Below are 19,194 nucleotides of genomic sequence, written 5' to 3'. Positions count from 1 at the left end.
TACAAATCACAAAATTTATTAATTTTTAACACTGCTCGTATATGTCTAACATTGTTGATAATATAATTATTATTTAGATAGTGCAGATCTAAAGCATCTATTTCTCTTTTTTCTTTTAAATGCTAAAAGTTGGTCAACTATTGTTCTACTCGATAAACCTAATCGTATCCATAGCAGCTCCCCACTCAACCTATCTTTTTGAAACATTGATGGAGTTCAAGATATTATAGTATTATTACTTTGACTTAACAGTATCAAACATACACTAGAAGAGAACCTAAATTCTAAAAGTTTTATTTGTTTATGCATATGACATTATCCATATAAAAATAATGCATCAAGGAGGATGAAAATGTAAAAGACCACCTCTTAATTAACTTTGCTTCCATCCCTTGCAAATGTAATTGCTTGCTCCTATGATAGATCATAGAAAAATTATTAATGAAATAAAGAAGACTAATTAATAATATCAGGAGAAATTATTTAATATCATAATCAAATTAAATTAAATATACATATTCAATTTAGCTGAGTGATTAGATGGGAGTTGTGAATAGTGAAGGAGCGTTGTTGATTATTATTCTTTGAGAGGGAGAGGGCGTATAATATATATAGTGTGGCCACAAACAGCAAAGCTTAGTCCTCAGATGTCCATTTTGTGGGAACTAGAAACCGCCTATTTATTGTGCTGTAGTGAGTACATGCAACATTTTTTCTTTTCAAAATTAATATCAATACAAGGGAATCCCTCTTTCTACTCCTACAATTAATTCACTTTTTCATTATTTCTTTTAATTAATTAACTTTGATATTTGCACTTTCATTCTACTTTCCTTGTCTAATTAAATATTCACACCGTTGTTATTATATTTATCAAAAAACATAAATTATGATAAGATATTATTTTAGTTTTTAATTTAGACTGAATTTTAATTTATTCATTAATCTTTTAAAAATTTTATTTTAGTCCAAACAAAAATTCAAATAAATTCAATATTATTTTACTTTAAAATTTGACACAAACAATTAGCATATATTGAATAGCTAATAAATTTCAATTTTATCACTGATATAAAAATTGTTTCTTTGATTTTAAAGAGTCGATAAATAATTGTTAGGATTTAGAGTTTTGTACAAAAAAAAAAAAATTAAAAGAAGTGTTACAAAAAATTTTAGTTATATATTTCTAACACACAAAAATAAAAAAGTATAACTTAATTAATAATATTATTAATGTTTACGTCCTTCACCTTATTAACTATTCATGTTAGATTTAAAGACAGAACAATATTTTATCAATTATTTAATCCAAACATTAAAAACCATAATAATACCTTACCATATAAATTATTATATATCTTACAATTGAATTTGATTGTTTGGTACATGTATGTAGAATTTCGCATACTTTTTTCTTACTAAATATTACCTTTTAATGTTATAAGGGTCCAATTTTTTTTTATTGATATAAAGTAATAGCCAGACCGAAAATGCTCTTGATAGGATGTTAGTTCATAAAAAATATATAATCTAGACTTAGCACAATTTAATATGATTTTTTTAAATGTTTCTTTTATATACTATAAATAAAAACCTTAACATATATACAAGATATATTTTTTGTCCTTAATCTTTAAATCCCTTAGACTATTACTAATTTGATTGTTAAAATATCTTGTAGATACATTTTACCACCATAAATACTCTAACTTAAAGTAAGAAGATTTATTCATTGCAATTTCATCTTCCGATCCTACAAATTTATGTTATACAAGTCTACAACTATGGGAGATAATCATAATTTTACCTGCCAAACAAATACTAAATATTAATTTATTAAAATATGTTTAAATAATTAAATTGCTACTTCGGTAATAATTATTATTTCAATTTAGCCAATATTTATTTTTAGAATATATGTTAAGATTGTCAATTATTTTGTTTAAAATAAAAATTTCAATTTCATATAATTTATTATATATTTGTTAAAATAAAAATTACTAATTTTCACTAATATAATAACCTTTACATATAAATCCTTATTATTTTGGCAAAAGAAAATGCGAAACCTTGCTTCATGTGTGAAAGCAAATTAAAGCATGCAAGAAAAAGGAAGGAAGCGTTAATGCGGAATCAAAGACAGACATAAAGGAAGGTTTGTGTCAAAAGAGACACAGAAAAATGCCAATTAAATTGAAGAAGCAACTTTGAGTCAACAACGGAGCCAAGAAAGTCAACTTTCTATTGAGAATTTGCTACTTGTACTTCACGAGAATAAAAACCACTTTTCCTGATACACCCTCTATGCTTTTTATGGAAAGTGAATTCGGTGCTATTAATATTATTATCTTTACATTTAACTTTATTTATAAAAATGCAAAATTTGATTTTTCAAAAAAATTATTTAATATAAAATTTTTTATATAGCCAATAATTTTAAAACTAATACAATAATTAACATAATAATTAATTAAATAAATATGTTATTTTTATAAAAGGAAAAGTCTAGGGGCCAGCAATTTTAGTGAATTTTGGCCAGCATGTAACCAGCAGAGAAATGTAAGCTATTGGATGAAATCTTATACCAATCTCACACCATCAAATCATTATTTATGGCTATTTGATGGCTAACAATCACAAAAATTGCTTGCCCCTAGCATTGCTCTTTATAAAAAATAAAAAATTAATCATCTAAAATTTATTTTTAGATTTTTTAAAAAATATTTTTATACAATTAAAAATTAGTCAATAAAATAATAAACAAGTAAAAATTGATTAGATTTTAAATTAGAGAAACTCTTCAACCAATCATTTTTAGTATTGTTGGTTATTATTTAATTAGTATAAATAATAAATTATCTTCAATAAATAAAATTTAATAATTTATATATATAAATTCTGAAAAATATTAGAACAAATTATATTAATTTATTTATACAAAATTTTAATAAATATATGTATAAATTATATATTTTTTGTGTACAAAATATTCATAAATATAAGTATAAATTATTACTTATCAAATACTGATAAAAAATAATAATATTTACTGTTTATATAATATTATTCTTTAAATTATTATAAAAAATGAAAAAATTACAAAAAATATTGACAGAAAAAAATTGGATTCTTTCCTATTCAATTCTTGCTGTATAAATACCCCATTATTGTAACTTACAATTTCCTATCTCTTTCCATTAGTCTCTCTCTCTCTCCCAAAAACCTCATTTTCTGAGTTTTCAAACACCTTTATTTCCTTGAGAACAAAAAATGGTGCTGGCTTCTCCAAACCCAATAACGAGTGATAGGATCCTATCCACCACCATTGAGCTTCCGGTGGTGGACCTTAAGGGAGATAGGTCGGTGGTGTCAAAGCTCATCGTGAAAGCATGTGAAGACTTTGGTTTCTTCAAGGTCATCAACCATGGTGTCAATCAAGAAACCATAGCCACAATAGAAGAAGCCGCCTTTGGTTTCTTTGGCAAACCAATGAGCCAGAAGAAAATGGCTGCACCTGTCTATGGATGCAAGAACATTGGCTTCAATGGTGACATGGGTGAGGTCGAGTACCTTCTTCTCAATGCTACCTCTAACTCCTCCTCCATTCTTCATCACATTTCCAATGTCCCTTCTAACTTCAGGTACATACGTTACTATTACTAGTATTCGTCATTTTATGTGTACATAAAAAATCAGCCGACAAATTAATTATCCGTTTAAAATATATATTTATAGACAAATACAAATATATAGTGACTGATTTTAATATACGCATAATATTTTTATATTACTGTTATCCACTTTCATTACTTTTAGATTTTATTTATCATTAACTAAACTAAGGACTTGTCCAACGTCTAAAAATAGCATAAAACATAAAAAATCTTAAAACTAATTATCAGGATTGTATTTTGCTTGTTAAATAAATTATTTTATTATTATGCATAATTAATGACATATATACAATGATAAAGAACTGCGGTATAAGGGTTTTGACGAGGTAATGCATAGATACATAGGAATACGATATTTCTTTCTTTTATATGTTATGGACCATGCTAGCTACTAGCTAGTAAGTTATTGCCAGCATATATACCCGGGTGACAATATGTTAGTTCAATGAATAATAATAATAATAATAATAAGTAATATATTAATATTTTGATTATATTAATTATTTTGAGCTATATCTACCTTTTCATTATGAGTTGTATCTGACCAACAAAGAGGGGAGAGATAGTGACACTTCAGGTTGGATTTTTATTTTTATTGTTTTTGGTAAGTGATACAACCACGGCAGCAACTGCTCTCTCAAACAATGACATATATAATTCCATGGGTCCATCTCGTCAGTTTAATGCCCTTAAGTAAAATCTTCATTAGTCCTTATTCATATTGTCTTGCTAGAATTTCTCACAGTTAGTTGGACTCAAAAACTAAATAAAAGAGGAAAAATTATTAGGGAGTATAATCTTATTTCATATATGAAATCTATTTTTATTAGTAGTCTCTGAAATTTGTATAGGTTTTTTTTATTGTCATATGCTGAATTTTTTAATTAACAAAAATTAAATTTAAAATTAATATCAAGAAATTTATAGATAATTATATTTTAAAAATATAATTATGTCTATTTTGTTTATTTTTATTATTTGTTACCATACAACTTGGTATATATGTTTTCTTTTGGTAGAAAATAGTAAAAGAATGGTGTTAGGACGATCTTGTACGACAGGTAGTGGGAGACTCAAATCTTATCTTCTTCACCTCAATTTTTTTTATTTTTTTATTTTGATGTATGACTTGTCAAACTTAGCTTCAACCACTATAAACAATGTTATAGTAAGTCAAAATTCAAGGTTAAAATTGTCCTATTGTGAATGTTTATTGTTTATTAATATGCAAGTTGTTTAATAATGTAAAAGGAGTACTGAGGTTTTTTATTTTACCATTTATTTTATTTTAGCATAAGTATAGAAATGGAAGGAGCACTAGTGTTGGGAATGCATGTGACATTCTAAAGCATTTGACGAATGTAGCACATGGGACTTGCATTGAATGGTTTAAAATGTAGTCCTAGGAGGTGGGATAATAGGATGTCAGAATTCAGATACACATGCACTTTACCTCTTCTCTTCAATGTTCAAAGTTCTAGTCATGTCAATGCTCTCATAAGTCAGACCTATAGTGGAGTTAATTCATTCATTTATTATTATTAGATAGTCTTTGATTTAAAGACAAAATATAGATAGTAGTAATATTAATTTCAGAATTATAGTTTTTAATAGTTACAAGTCTTCTATTTTTTAGACATGACTCTTGTATTTGTAATTTTGTGTGATTGTCCAAACTTATATTTATTTAGTTAATTTAATTAGAGTGAATTATTTTTTATCTTATATTTTAATATTAATTTGGATTTTTTGTTAAAAAAATGAAAAAGGGAAAATGAGAGAAGAAAGTACCATCTGAAAAAAAGCTGTGGTGTCAGATTGACATATCAGAATGTCCAATCAAATCAAACCAAAAGCTCAAAACTAAATTAATGTGTTTATGGTTTAGTAGGCAGGAGAGGCTACATTTTCCCAGAACAAAAAGATGTCCTAGTAACGGTGGTAATTATTTAATGAAATTAAATGAAAATTTGTTACCAAAAATTGCAAAGCAAGAAGTGGAATAGTATTAGAGCATACAGATATACACAGGCAAAGGCAGTGACTAGTCAGTGAAGTGAGTCAGAACCCCAGATTGAGTAGTGGCACTGCCAGAGCCAGAGCCAGCTCTAGTTCTGGGATCACTGAACTTTGTGTATTATTCTGTTATAAATGTCAACACCTGTAAAAGGATTCAGACACTTTATCTTTATCACATCAAATTCAAAATTTTAATATCAAAGAATTATGGACATTCATGTCCTAAAATGGTTTTAATTGATGAATACATACTCCATGAGAACAAGAAATTTGTTGAGGCAAAAAAACTTTTTTTTTTATAGGGATAAAAAGAACACGAGCTAACAGTAGTAAAATTAACAAATTTCAACCTAACAAATTATTGCTGTTTATATTTTTGTATTGCACTATTCTAATTTACCTTTCTGTGAAACACTATTTTTATATCTTTTTAAAAAACAAGGAGATTTCTTAACATATAAATTGTTAGGTAAAATTATATAAATAGTTATATATTAATGATTTCTTTGTATACAAATTGAAAAAAATGGACTGATAAAATCCTAAACAATTTTGCTACAAAAATTTTGATATCAAATAACGAAATCATTGGCTCTAGAAATTTAAGAAATACGAATACTTTAAAAAAAATATTGTTTGAATATTAAAATTAACTATTAAGGTTAGTTATTGTTTAATTTATATTTTAATATATAAAAATTGAAAATTCATTTATAGTAATTTTTTTATGAAGTTAATAATCGAGAATTATTAAATAATTTAATGTGTTTGATTAAACTGTCATATAGCGGTTTTTATAGTTATTAATTTAATGGATGATTTTAATGGATGATTTTAAGAGATAAAGAAATGAAAAAAAGTAATTGTATTTGTTTGATTTGGAAACTCAAAAGAGAATAGTGTTTGAGAGAGAGTGTGATTGTACATGACAGGTGTATAGTGAGTGCATACACAGAAGAAGTGAGGGAGGTAGCATGTGAGATATTGGAGCTAATTGCAGAGGGACTGGGGGTCCCGGACACTTCGCTCTTCAGCAAACTCATCAAAGACTCTGAAAGTGACTCACTTCTGAGACTCAATCACTACCCTCCTCTTCCTATTCCCCCCATTCATCACTGCACCACCGATTGGGACAACTCCTCCAATAAGGTTGTTGGATTTGGAGAGCATTCTGACCCTCAGATCTTGACCATCCTCAGATCCAACGATGTTCCTGGCCTCCAGATCTCCCTCCAAGATGGTCTCTGGGTCCCAGTCATCCCTGACCCCTCTGCTTTCTTTGTTAATGTGGGTGATGTACTTGAGGTATGTTATGTTATGTTTATTGTGTGTTTATCTTCAATTATTTTCTCCAACCCCACTTCTTCACATTTTTAGTGAGCATGGGTGATGCCTTTTTGGGGGGCCTCTTCTTTGCCTATACTATACTAGTGTTTAGTGTGTAGCTAAGCTAGGACATCAAACATGTACAAAATCTTCTAACACTGCCCCCCTCAACTTATTGCTACTTGCCTACCACATCAACTTGTCATATTTTATTCTCTCACTGCATTTTTTTTATTAATACAAAATATTATGTATACTGATATTTTAAGTTATTTTTAATGTATATTTTATATTATTTATTAATTTTTTATTTAAAGTTAACCTATGGTAATTCTTGCATGCATGTTTATATTGGCTCATTTACATTTTTCCACTCTTAAATAAAAATATGAATCTTGTTGGTGTATATAATTTTGGAAAATTTTTTAATTATACCAGTATTTGAATAATTTTAAGTGTTGATCTCAATTATAAAAATATATAAAATATATATTAATTAAAATTAATAGTTAAAATTACTAAAATATTGGTATTTCGAATACATTTAAAAACTTTTCTATAATTTTATCCCACAAAGTGAATGTGAAAATAGGACCATCTGTGGCAGATGCCATAATAGAAGAAACATAGGAGATATAAAATGAGAAAGAGAGATATAAGGGGTGGGGGAGACACAAGGGTTGAAGAAGTGGTGGCATGAGTTTGAACAGAAAAAGGTAAGAAGTGTAAGTTGATGAATGAATAATTCGGGGTCTTTTGTGTTGTGAAACAAGGTTATGACAAATGGAAGATTTGCAAGTGTGAGACACAGGGCAATGACCAACTCACAGAAATCAAGAATGTCAATGGCATATTTTGGGGCTCCACCACTAACTGCACGTATCGTTGCTCCACCAGTTTTGGTTACACCACAGACCCCCTCTCTCTTCCGACCTTTCACTTGGGCCGACTACAAGAAAGCCACTTACTCTCTCAGGCTTGGAGACACTCGCATTGACCTCTTCAGAAATCGCAAAGACTTTTGACTTTTGACTTTTGACTTTTAGTTCATGTTAATTATTACTGCTTCTTTTCCTCTTCTTAATATCTCTGCACTTTCGTTCTTCCTATTCCAAATTGTAAAGCCTCTCTTTTTTCTTTAACCAGGCAATCAAAGTATCTTTCAGGGCATGTTTTCTTTACCATCATCTCTTTCTCGCGCTCTGCCTTATAGCAATGAATCAAAGTATGTGAGAAACAAATTACATAAGATTTTCCCTTTCAAGTTTGATTTACAAAAATATTACGTATACATAAAAATAAAAAAATAAGAAATCAATCCTTTTATTAAAATTTGATCAACATTTAAGCAAAAAAAAAAAGTAAATAATTCTACGCTATTAGACATAATTTTATACCATTAAAAATACTAATAATGACCAAATTAAATTATTAAATTAATTATTATTTATATACATATAAGATTAATAGTTGAAAATTATTAAAAAATAATTCAGTCGAACATATCAAATTTATTATTTAATAATTTTTAACTATTAATTTTACATAAAAACATCTACATGCGAAATTTACACGTGGATAGAAATTTTTAAAAGAATTTAAATTAAAATATAGGCTAACAGGAAAAGAAGTACATAGTCACATGCAGTTCAAGTCTCAATAGTGCTACATGGAGTTAGTCAGTTAACCCTAATGATACAACATAATTAGGTAATACAGTTAGCCGTTGTTACAGAACAACATACAAATTAAAGGAGGAGTTTATTTTCCTCATTAAACAAGAATCTGAGATCTTGAGGCAAAGCGGGAACACTTCCTTCTACCAGATTTGTTCAGCATACAGACACAGTTCTGAAGGAGTTCAAAATCCTCCTCCCAGAACAAGAAGGATGCCTTCTCTGGATTCTCTAGGAGCATCTTTGAGGTCAGGAAACCGGCGATGGTCCACGTTTGCATCAGCCGAGATTGTTTGCCAATGAACTTTCCGTTTCGAGTATCATAATACTCCGGCCATCTGTCCACCGAAATCCTCTTCTCGGCTAAATCAACAGCCTTCTGGGCCAAATCAGGCCTTCCCATCTTGATACATGCCAATGTGAACTGAATTTTAAAGAAACAAATTAGCTCAATAAAACAAACAAGCACAGAAATTCAATTTGTTTCTAAGATTTCAAGAAGGAATCAATGTAAATAGAGCGTGCATCAAACACACCTGCCAGAGAAGTGTTGGCCAAGATCCACCATTGTGATACGACCATGGGCTGCAAGAATTTTAATAGAAACTGTTAGTCTATGTTTCAAACAGGAGCAAGGGGTTCATGCAGTGAACAGATACTATTAGAAAATTTAAGAAACAAGAACCTGGTTGAAAAAAGAAAAATAGGAAATTCAAGAGGCTTACGTGTTCTTGGGGTCACTACCGGTGATGATGCGCCATTCCTCGCCTTCCAGTGCTGGATAACATATCTTAAGAGGCATCTGGCCAACAAGATCATCCCATTTAGCCTCTATTAAATTCAAAATGCCTTGGTTCTGTTTCGATGTTCCTAGAGACGAAACAATAGTCCACAGGTTTCCGAGAGTGAAAAACCTAAAGTCCATATGAGCAGGCTGCAAGTTGCCAATGAAGTATCCTCCTTCGTCGGATATCCAGTCAACTAACCATGCAGGAATTTGCTCTGGATAGATGTTAAACTTGTTGACAGCATCGGTAGAATACTCCTCTGTCTTGTAGCGATAAATTTCGTTAATCTTCTTCATATCTACCCAGTAATATTCTCGCATGTGGAAGGAGAGTGCACTCAGGCGATTATTAACGGCTGCCACTAGATTCTTGGTAGAATCATTGACTATCAAGATCTCACGAGCGCAGCGCAAAGCTGAATAAAATAATGCCTGCAAATTTGTGATGCAAAATCAGACAATGAAAAATGCATAAGCCAAGGGATTTATATTCAGACAGATAAGACCCACTATTGGTTAACATTCTAAGTTTCTTACAGACAGCAGCATTTAATGGCATTATCAGTTGTCCATGTTATTGCAGTTAGAAAACTACTAAAATTCAATTTTGAATATATGATATAAATATTAGGCTGTGTTGTTGTTGTTGATCCAAAAGTTAAGGATAATCAACAATTCCTAAATGAACTTATGGTTTATAGAACAATCCAACAGAAGACAGAGTGATTGCAAATGAATAGACAGAACTTTAAAGATAGAGGCAAACCATGCCAGAATCAACCACAACCAATTCAAAACTAAATAAAACCAATTATAATAACTCTTTGGTGATGCATACTTAAGCTTCAAAATAATAAATTGTTTAATCTTTTACAATAGAAAATGATGTCAGTCATTTTTCCAAAAACATGTTAACAAAAATATTACACATTGGAGTTCCCAATCAGATTTTATTCTATGTCAAAGAATGGAGTTCCGTGAGTGACAGTGGCACTACTTGCTCAAGGAATCCAAGTATATAACTGAAAGAATAAATGCAGTTCTAAATACTGAGCAGGAATGTAAAATGACTACTATGATAGAATTCCCTTTAGAAAGAGGACATTAAAGAGCATAATGATTGATAATTCCTCCATCCTTAATATATTTTGTGCAATGAGTTATCAGCTTACCTGGATCTCTAGAGGGTGACCATGAATTCCCATTCTTCTATCAATCATGCAGGAACCATCAGTAACTAACAGCGAAGGAAACATATCAAATCCATCAGTTAGACATAACTTAAGGATCAATCTTATCCCTGTCTGTACATCCACTCTTTCTTGCAATGCATAATCACCCGTTAGCTTCCCATAAGCTCTCAACAATATAATCCACCATAATCCTGTCAACAAAGTATTCAATCTAATGGATTGACATACCAAAAAGTGAAGTAAAGAAAAACTATGACAAGTAAAAATGAAGAAATTACCTGAATCAACAGGTGCAACACGGCCAATAGCTGATTCGCCAAAATCAGGATCCAGAATTTCCTCAAATGCTTCATTGCTTCCATCAAGAGGCACAGTTCTAACTTTGAAGCTTGCTGGCATCAACCCTTGCCCTGGGCTGTAGCAGTCGACAGTCTTCTCCCAACTCTGAAAAATGCAAAAATGATTTGAATTTAACATACTAAACGAACAATACCAGCTTCATTAACTTAAGGTTACACACCTTGCTCCCATTTATCTATTAGCTGTATAGTTTGGCATGATATAAGCAAAACTTTCTAGAGATGCCTTAACAGCCCATTAGACATATCTTATCTAGAGAGGCCTTATAATGACATAATGGTATTTGTTCATTGATTGAAAGAAATTTAGAAATTTTCAACAAAGAATTCTATAGTAGGATATGGTATAATCCACACAAAATGCATAATTAATTTCCTCCATATTCCACGCACAAGAAATAATCTATCCCTAAATCTCCATTGATTTTTCCAAATATTATATAAACTCATAGATTCAAACATCTGCTGGTTATTGCGTGCCGAAAAGGCTAAGCTGCATCAACCCAAGAGACAATACACTATGCAAACGCTGATAGAAGCAAATCTCTCTAACAGTTCTAAATTTGAAATAGGAGTTAAATCCAGAATCTTGGTCAAAATTGTACACATTCTACAGGAGAATTGGCCTGCAGAAAAGCAGGAAAAAAGAAAAAGGATGCAACGGCAAACTAAATAAGCTTTTAACATACCTGCAATTGCAATGTGTGAAGTAGAAAATTCTTGACAATTTCTCCTTCGCCATTGAGCAGAAAGGCAAGTGCCGATGGAACGAAATCACGGAGAAAGACTTGATCATAATTCAGTGGTTGTTTTTCAGCAGGATCATTAGCTGCAACAGTCCCAACCGGATTCCCACAGTAAGTGACAACAGCACCATGAAGCAACTTCCAAGCTTCCTTTTCAATCTCAGACAACTCCTTCTTAACCTTATTGTCACTCAAATCCTTGAAACTATGTATATTTATATTTGATCCATCACTTGTTTCTTCAGTGACTTCTTCCAATTCACTCTGATCAGTCTCAATTTTTTGTATCACCAAGGGCTTCGTATTCAAGCCACTTTGAATGTAAATCTTCTCAAAGCTTGTGTCATTAGAATGAGAATCAACCGACGTAGACTGGTTTCTAAAATCCGAAGCTACATTCGGTATCATTGAGAGAACCCTAGGCCTAATACTACCAATATTGACACAGAATCTAGTGCTAAAACTCCTAGAAAGACCCCAATTCGGATCGGAGACGCTAAAATCTCTCCGATTCGGATTGATCACACTTATGTACCCTACAATCTGAGTATCACTATTACAGGTATGGTATCTATGACGATGACATGATTTGGGATGACATGATTTAGTCATGATTCCCATGATTGATGATGAATCCTTAAACTTGGTTGGAGAAAATCCAAAAAGCGATGAGCTTTTGTAGCTACCTAGGATTCTACAACAAGGTTTCATGGTAGAGATTCCAATATAGCTACCAGTAGTCATTGGTGTATGATCAAATAGCCACACCCCAGAAATTGAAACAATATAGGACAACTAAGAATTAAGGCTTTATATATATTTACGACTATAAGCTAATATCTAAAGTATGGTATGAATTTATATAGATAAATAGAGAAAAAGTAATAATAAATCTATAAATGGGAGATTCTAATTCTGATCTAAGTTGACGAGAAAGAAGCTGAGAATGGAAAAATATACAAGAATTGAGGTTTACTTACAGTTCGAGGAGGAGAATGATGATAAGATCTGTTGATTTGAATTTGAATGGAATGATTTATAGAGCGGAATGGTTTATGAGATTCAGAGAAAAGAGAAATGAAGCTCAAGATTCCATTTTATAAGCTCTGTGATGAGAAGGGAAAGTTCAAAGAAGAGAGAGACGAGGGCAGCAGCCGGAAAACTCCTGCAAAAATGTGTAATTACGTGATCGTCCCGCCACGTGCAAATTGTTTCTTATTTGGGATGTTACCCTGATTTTACGCTTATACCCTTTAGTGCCTAAATAAGTAAATATAATAAAATACCAAAATTTTTTCAATCTTAATTATATTTTAGACAAAAATCTTAAATAGAAATATGTTTAAATGATGTTTTTTAAACTTAATGTAAAAATAAAATACTAAAAAGGAAATTGTCTTTTAAGTAAAAATTTATATTTGTGAATTTGAACTCGTAAGTAAATAAAAAAATTTGTGCGGACAACTTTATATTTTTGTCTAAAACGTTCGCCTAATATCGCTAAAATCTGAAAACGATTTTTGTTGAGGCATCCTTTCCTTGTGGGGAATTCATTCTGAGCTAGTGAACCTTGCAATGAACTTAGACAAGTTGATTCTAATAAAGTTGTACGTATCTTTCTCTGCAATAGAACACGTTGTGCTGTGCCTTGTGCAGTGTGTGTTGGGGCACCTATACTAGTTAAATCTCGACGCTACACGTATGCTTTCTAATATCTTTGGTCTCTGGCATATATTTATTTTTAAGATAATTTGAAATATAAACAAAATCCAGATTTTGTATTTTTATTATAACAGAGTTTAATTAACCACAACCATAGCAACCCAATTAAATTACGTTATCTTTGACCGACTGTTGATTCCTTCTTTTTTTTATTTGACTAAGGAAACAACTCAAAGAAGGTAAAGGAAGCCATATTGGTGGGTGACTGAGGGTAAAACCGTCTAATACAGATATTTGAATGGATCAGACACTCGGTTGTGAACCCCACCCTTGAAGCCATTACAATTTTTTTCTATTTATTTAACCAAAAAAGCTAAAAAGTGCACACAAGTGCCACAGAAACACACAGAATATCACAAAACAAAACAACCATTTTCTACGGTGTACGCCGCGTAAAGTATATACGTGGTCTCTTCTTATTGGACCTATGTTCCCTTCGGTTCCTAAGGTGAAAATTGTCTTATCACTGCGTCAAATATCGTGATATTTCAAGTTTCAACTCCGTTTCTCACGTGCAAAACCTGCCTTTATTTATTTAGCTTTTATTTTACTTGGTCAGAATTTATTTCGATCTTTAGGAAATATTTTTTTGGTGATTTGAGTTTTATTTAAGAATTTGTTATTGATATATGAATTGCGGTATAAAATAGAATTCAAATTAGGTGAATTTTATGGTGTAAAAAGGAACTTGTTTTTAGAAGGATAAGTGTCAATGTATTAGTAGTTTATGTTGATGACTCTTGAATGGGAAATAATTAATTAGAGTATACAATTGTTGATTCATTGGACTCAAAAAAAAAAGTGTGTGACATTATATTTGTGTCATAAAGACAACTTATTAGATTTTTTTATTTTAATAAATTAAATAAATATTTTATTTATTAAAATAAATAATTTAAAAAATTATTACCATGTAGACGATATATATGTATTTATAAATATAAAAATATATTTTATAAAAATAATAAAAATATTAATAATTTAAATTAGACCAAACTCTTAAAAATAGAACATTTCAATTAATATGGAAGGTGGACGATCTTAACCGTACTACTTCCATCCACCGGCGTTTTTTATTAAAATTTACACTAAATCAATTCAAATAATAACAAGGCGGGATTCGAATCTCCAACACTTGCTTAAGCAAACTAGTGAGCTAACTACTAGACCAAATTCATTAATTAGTTAGTTAAAATCGTCTATTTCTTCTATTATTTTGAAACTGCTCATCTTTTCTATTATTTGAAACTGCTTATCTTTCTTATTATTTGAAATATTCTATTTTTAAGAGTTTGATTTAATTTAAATTATTAATATTTTTTATTATTTTCAAAAATTATATTTTTATATTTACAAATACACATATCTCATTTACAGTAAGGAGATATATGAAAATTGAAAAAATACACATATCTCGATACGGATAAAATTATCTCGTTTACAGTATAAACAAGATAAGAGATGCTAATGTATTTTCCTAATAATTTTTAAAATTATTTATTTCAGAAAATAAAATATTTATTTAATTTATTAAAATAAAAAATTTTCACATATTATTTAATTTATTGTTAATAAATATGTATATCACTAATCAAATTAAAATTAAGTTCATTAGATGAAAAAAATTTTAAAATTTTTTTTTAATATTAACCAAAATATTTTTCATAGAATTTAAAAAAATTTGGAGACTAACTTACTTTCACTCTTAAAATTATTACTATTAAAAACGAAAGAATGTATAATTTAAGTAATAGGTAATTACTATTTATTTACCGTAGTTAACAAATTTTATTTGTTTTTATAATTATATGTCCTAAATATATTACTAATTATTTTTATATTTTTAATATTTTACATGTTTTAATTTATAAATTGAATTGATATTTTACTATTATTAAAAGTATCCCATTTTTTAGAAGAAAATATTTAATTTTGAACAAAAGACTAAATTAGAACGATATAAAATGTTTTAGAACTTAGTTCAAATATTATGGACCAAAATAATATTTTTTTAATTGTAAATTGTTATTTATTTTTAAATATTTAATAATAGGGTAAAATATACTTTTGTCCTTAATGTCCTTAATGTCCTTAATGTTTTTGATTCATTTAATTACAATTGAAAAAATATTTTATTTTTGTCTAAAACATTTTATATCGTTCTAATTTAGTCTTTTGTTCAAAGTTAAATATTTTCTTCAAAAAAATGGGATACCTTTAATTATAGTAAATTATCAATTCAATTTATAAATTAAAACTTGTAAAATATTAAAAATATAAAAATAATTAGTAATATATTTAGGACATATAATTATAAAAACAAATTAAATTTGTTAACTACGATAAATAAATAGTAATTACCTATTACTTAAATTATACATTCTTTCGTTTTTAATAGTAATAATTTTAAGAGTGAAAGTAAGTTAGTCTCCAGATCTTTTTCTTTTTTAAATTCTATGAAAAATATTTTGGTTAATATTAAAAAATATTTTTTTTCAAAATTTTTTTCATCTATGGACTTAATTCTAATTTGATTAGTGATACACATATTTATTAACAATAAATCAAATAATATGTGAGAATTTTTTATTTTAATAAATTAAATAAATGTTTATTTTCTGAAATAAATAATTTTAAAAATTATTAGAAAAATACATCAGCATCTCTTATCTTGTTTATACTGTAAACGAGATAATTTTATCCGTATCGAGATATGTGTATTTTTTTAATTTTCATATATCTCCTTACTGTAAACGAGATATGTGTATTTGTAAATATAAAAATATAAATTTTGAAAATAATAAAAAATATTAATAATTTAAATTAAATCAAACTCTTAAAAATAGAATATTTCAAATAATAAGAAAGATAAGCAGTTTCAAATAATAGAAAAGATGAACAGTTTTAAAATAATAGAAGAAATAGGCGGTTTTAACTAACTAATTAATGAACTTGGTCTAGTGGTTAGCTCACTAGTTTGCTTAAACAAGTGTTGGGGATTCGAATCCCGCCTTATTATTATTTGAATTGATTTAGTGTAAATTCTAATAAAAAACGCCGATGAATTGAAGTAGTACGGTTAAAATCGTCCATCTTTCATATTAATTGAAATATTCTATTTTTAAGAGTTTGGTCTAATTTAAATTATTAATATTTTTATTATTTTTATAAAATATATTTTTATATTTATAAATACATATATCTCGTCTACATAGTAATAATTTTTTAAATTATTTATTTTAATAAATAAAATATTTATTTAATTTATTAAAATAAAAAAACCTAATAAGTTATCTCTATGACACAAATATAATGTCACACACTTTCTTTTTTTTGTGGGTCCAATAAATCAACAATAATATACTCTAATTAATTCTTTTCCATCCAAAAACCATCAACATAAACTACTAATATATTGACACTTATCCTTCTACACATGTAGAAACAATTTCCTTTCTACGCTATAGAATCCACCATCAAACCAATTCACTTTAATTTCGATCTTTAACATTTAGATTAGATATTTTGAGACAGGTGTGCAAGGCCGTGTTTGTCGCAGTCAGAAATGGGTTCCTGTGTTTTTGTTATTCTTCTCAGCTACGAAACGATGACATTTATTCACGAGAAGGACTCACGTAACGTCGAGTATATTGGCCGTTTTGGGCTTCTCGTTGAGCATTTTTAGTCCGAACTGATCACTGTTAAGTGTCCAATGAGGCTCAAAACAAATATTTAATAAGATAATCAAAGGGGCTAAGGCCCAATAGAGTAAGAAAGAAAGGAGGCTACAGATCCACAGTGATAGCCTAACAACATTTGCCTAAAATATACTTTTTGTAATAAAATATACTTTTTGTAAAATATACTTTTTGTAATTAATGTTTGCGATTTTTTTAAAATTATTTCTAATATTTTATTTTATTCAATTTTATCTTTAATATTTTCGATTTTTTAATATTTTTTCTTTGTATCAAAATGATCCTAAATATTTGTAATTTTGTCTCTAATATTTTAGATAAAATTGACGTCTAGAAATAATTTTGACACAAATAAAAAAATGTTAAAATAATTTATAGTGCTATCATATATTGCTCCGGAATAAGTTATTAAAATGCAAACTTAGCTAATAATATTATGTTTGATAGTTTATATGTCATTGTTCATCTTCTTACTTTAAAGAATTTTTTTAAGTAGGTATCAAATATTTAAATTTTACCTTCTCCAAATATCAACTCATTAGTCAGTGATAAATTATTTAATAGAGTTTAAATTTGTGATGAATTAGTCTTTGACCTGTTGGACTGGCAGAAACCGTGAGCAACTAGAGCTATCAAAATGGACCAAATCCATCGAGCTAGCTCGTTTATCTATTTAAAATGGCGAGTTTTGTCTCTAGAATTAAGTCTGTTTAAATTTCGGACTGAGCCCGATTAATAAAAAAAATGACGAGTTAAACGGACTAGCCCGCAGGCTAAACAGGCGGTCCGTTTATTTTTTGTTACATTTTTAGCCGATATTACCTCCAATTTAATCTAAAAATTTAATCCATCAACTAAAAATATATGATTTATTTAAAGTTTTTTTTTACCTAAAAATAATAATTTTTTTATTAAAATATTTTTTAAAAAATAAAATAAAAAATAAACGGATCAGTCTGTTTAATTTATCAGAGACCATAAATAATCTAAATTAAAAAAAATATGGTCCACAAATGAAATAAATTTAAAGGAGCCAACATATTTAATCCACGAATTTAAACGGACCAGACTGGTCATTTGAGAGTCCTATGAACAACCAAAGAAGTGTTTTTGTTCAGCCAAAAATATAAAAAGGATAGGGACAACTTGAGCATCTGTTCGATTTCGTGACCACAAGGTTGATTTCAAATAAAAGCATCCCTAAACATTGTTTGGGTACAAAATATTGGCAGAAGCAAAGAGGCCTAAACAATTTTTCAAGAAAGCCAATAGCCCATTCCTACCAATGAATATCTCCAGAACTTCACAAAACAGTGAGACCACGTAGGCCCATTCTAGTTACTTTGTACAATAACAAAAAAAATCACATTGTTTTCCGAAAATCGTTTTCATTGGGGAAAAAAAATTCAACTATGGTAACTTATATATTTAGCTTTATGAATTATTTAGAAATTAAAACTAGTCTAAGTAAAATAAAAGAAATGTTCTAGTTTAAAAGCAGAAAAGGAGAATCTTGCTATTAAGTTTTGGCTTCTATAATCTTTGCCATCGCATAGTCAGTGAGACAGTGAATAATAACCATTAGATTTTAGACCACATCCTCGTGATTGAATCTTGCTATTAATAAATTGTTAAATACCCAATGAGGTGAATAATAAATAAATATATAAAATATACAAACACATAAAATTAAACTTAAAAAAAAAAGACAGGATAACATGTAGACCAAGGTATACCACATCCTCTCTGAACTGCATTCTAGTTTCTATGGCTTAAGCAGTGATATAATTTCACAACAAAGTCGTTCTTAAAAACAATACTTGTCTAAATAAATTAATTTTATAATAAATATAAAAAATAAAAGAAATAATTATTTTGAGAGAAAGAAAATATTATGTTATATATATTATTATTATTATTAGCTTTTTGACCCGTGTTTTCTTTTGTTCAAAGTTCTAACAATATGTGTGATCTACGTCAAAGCACCCCAGCCA

At 28.8% G+C, this 19,194-nt stretch overlaps 2 protein-coding genes across 2 annotated transcripts; one reads left to right on the top strand and one right to left on the bottom strand.

Annotated features, from left to right (window-relative positions):
* Window positions 1-3,182: 3,182 nt before the first annotated feature.
* On the top strand, window positions 3,183-8,189 carry LOC112702972 (gibberellin 2-beta-dioxygenase 2). The gene is made up of 3 exons (XM_025754235.2): window positions 3,183-3,641; window positions 6,626-6,998; window positions 7,793-8,189. The coding sequence occupies exons 1-3, from the start codon at window positions 3,271-3,273 to the stop codon at window positions 8,042-8,044; spliced, it is 996 nt and encodes a 331-aa protein (XP_025610020.1). The 5' UTR covers window positions 3,183-3,270; the 3' UTR covers window positions 8,045-8,189.
* A 411-nt stretch (window positions 8,190-8,600) lies between these two features.
* On the bottom strand, window positions 8,601-12,971 carry LOC112702963 (alkaline/neutral invertase A, mitochondrial). Its single transcript, XM_025754224.3, has 6 exons — window positions 11,724-12,971; window positions 10,954-11,119; window positions 10,655-10,866; window positions 9,421-9,914; window positions 9,232-9,280; window positions 8,601-9,119 (listed from the first exon to the last, which is right to left on the bottom strand). Exons 1-6 carry the CDS (start codon window positions 12,522-12,524, stop codon window positions 8,793-8,795), a joined length of 2,049 nt encoding a protein of 682 aa, XP_025610009.1. The 5' UTR covers window positions 12,525-12,971; the 3' UTR covers window positions 8,601-8,792.
* Window positions 12,972-19,194: the final 6,223 nt, after the last annotated feature.

The sequence above is a fragment of the Arachis hypogaea genome, chromosome 1 (genome assembly GCF_003086295.3).
Source record: "Arachis hypogaea cultivar Tifrunner chromosome 1, arahy.Tifrunner.gnm2.J5K5, whole genome shotgun sequence".
Taxonomy (NCBI): domain Eukaryota; kingdom Viridiplantae; phylum Streptophyta; class Magnoliopsida; order Fabales; family Fabaceae; genus Arachis; species Arachis hypogaea.
The sequence above is the reverse complement of the archived record's forward strand: the minus strand, read 5'-3'. Positions and strand labels throughout refer to the sequence as shown.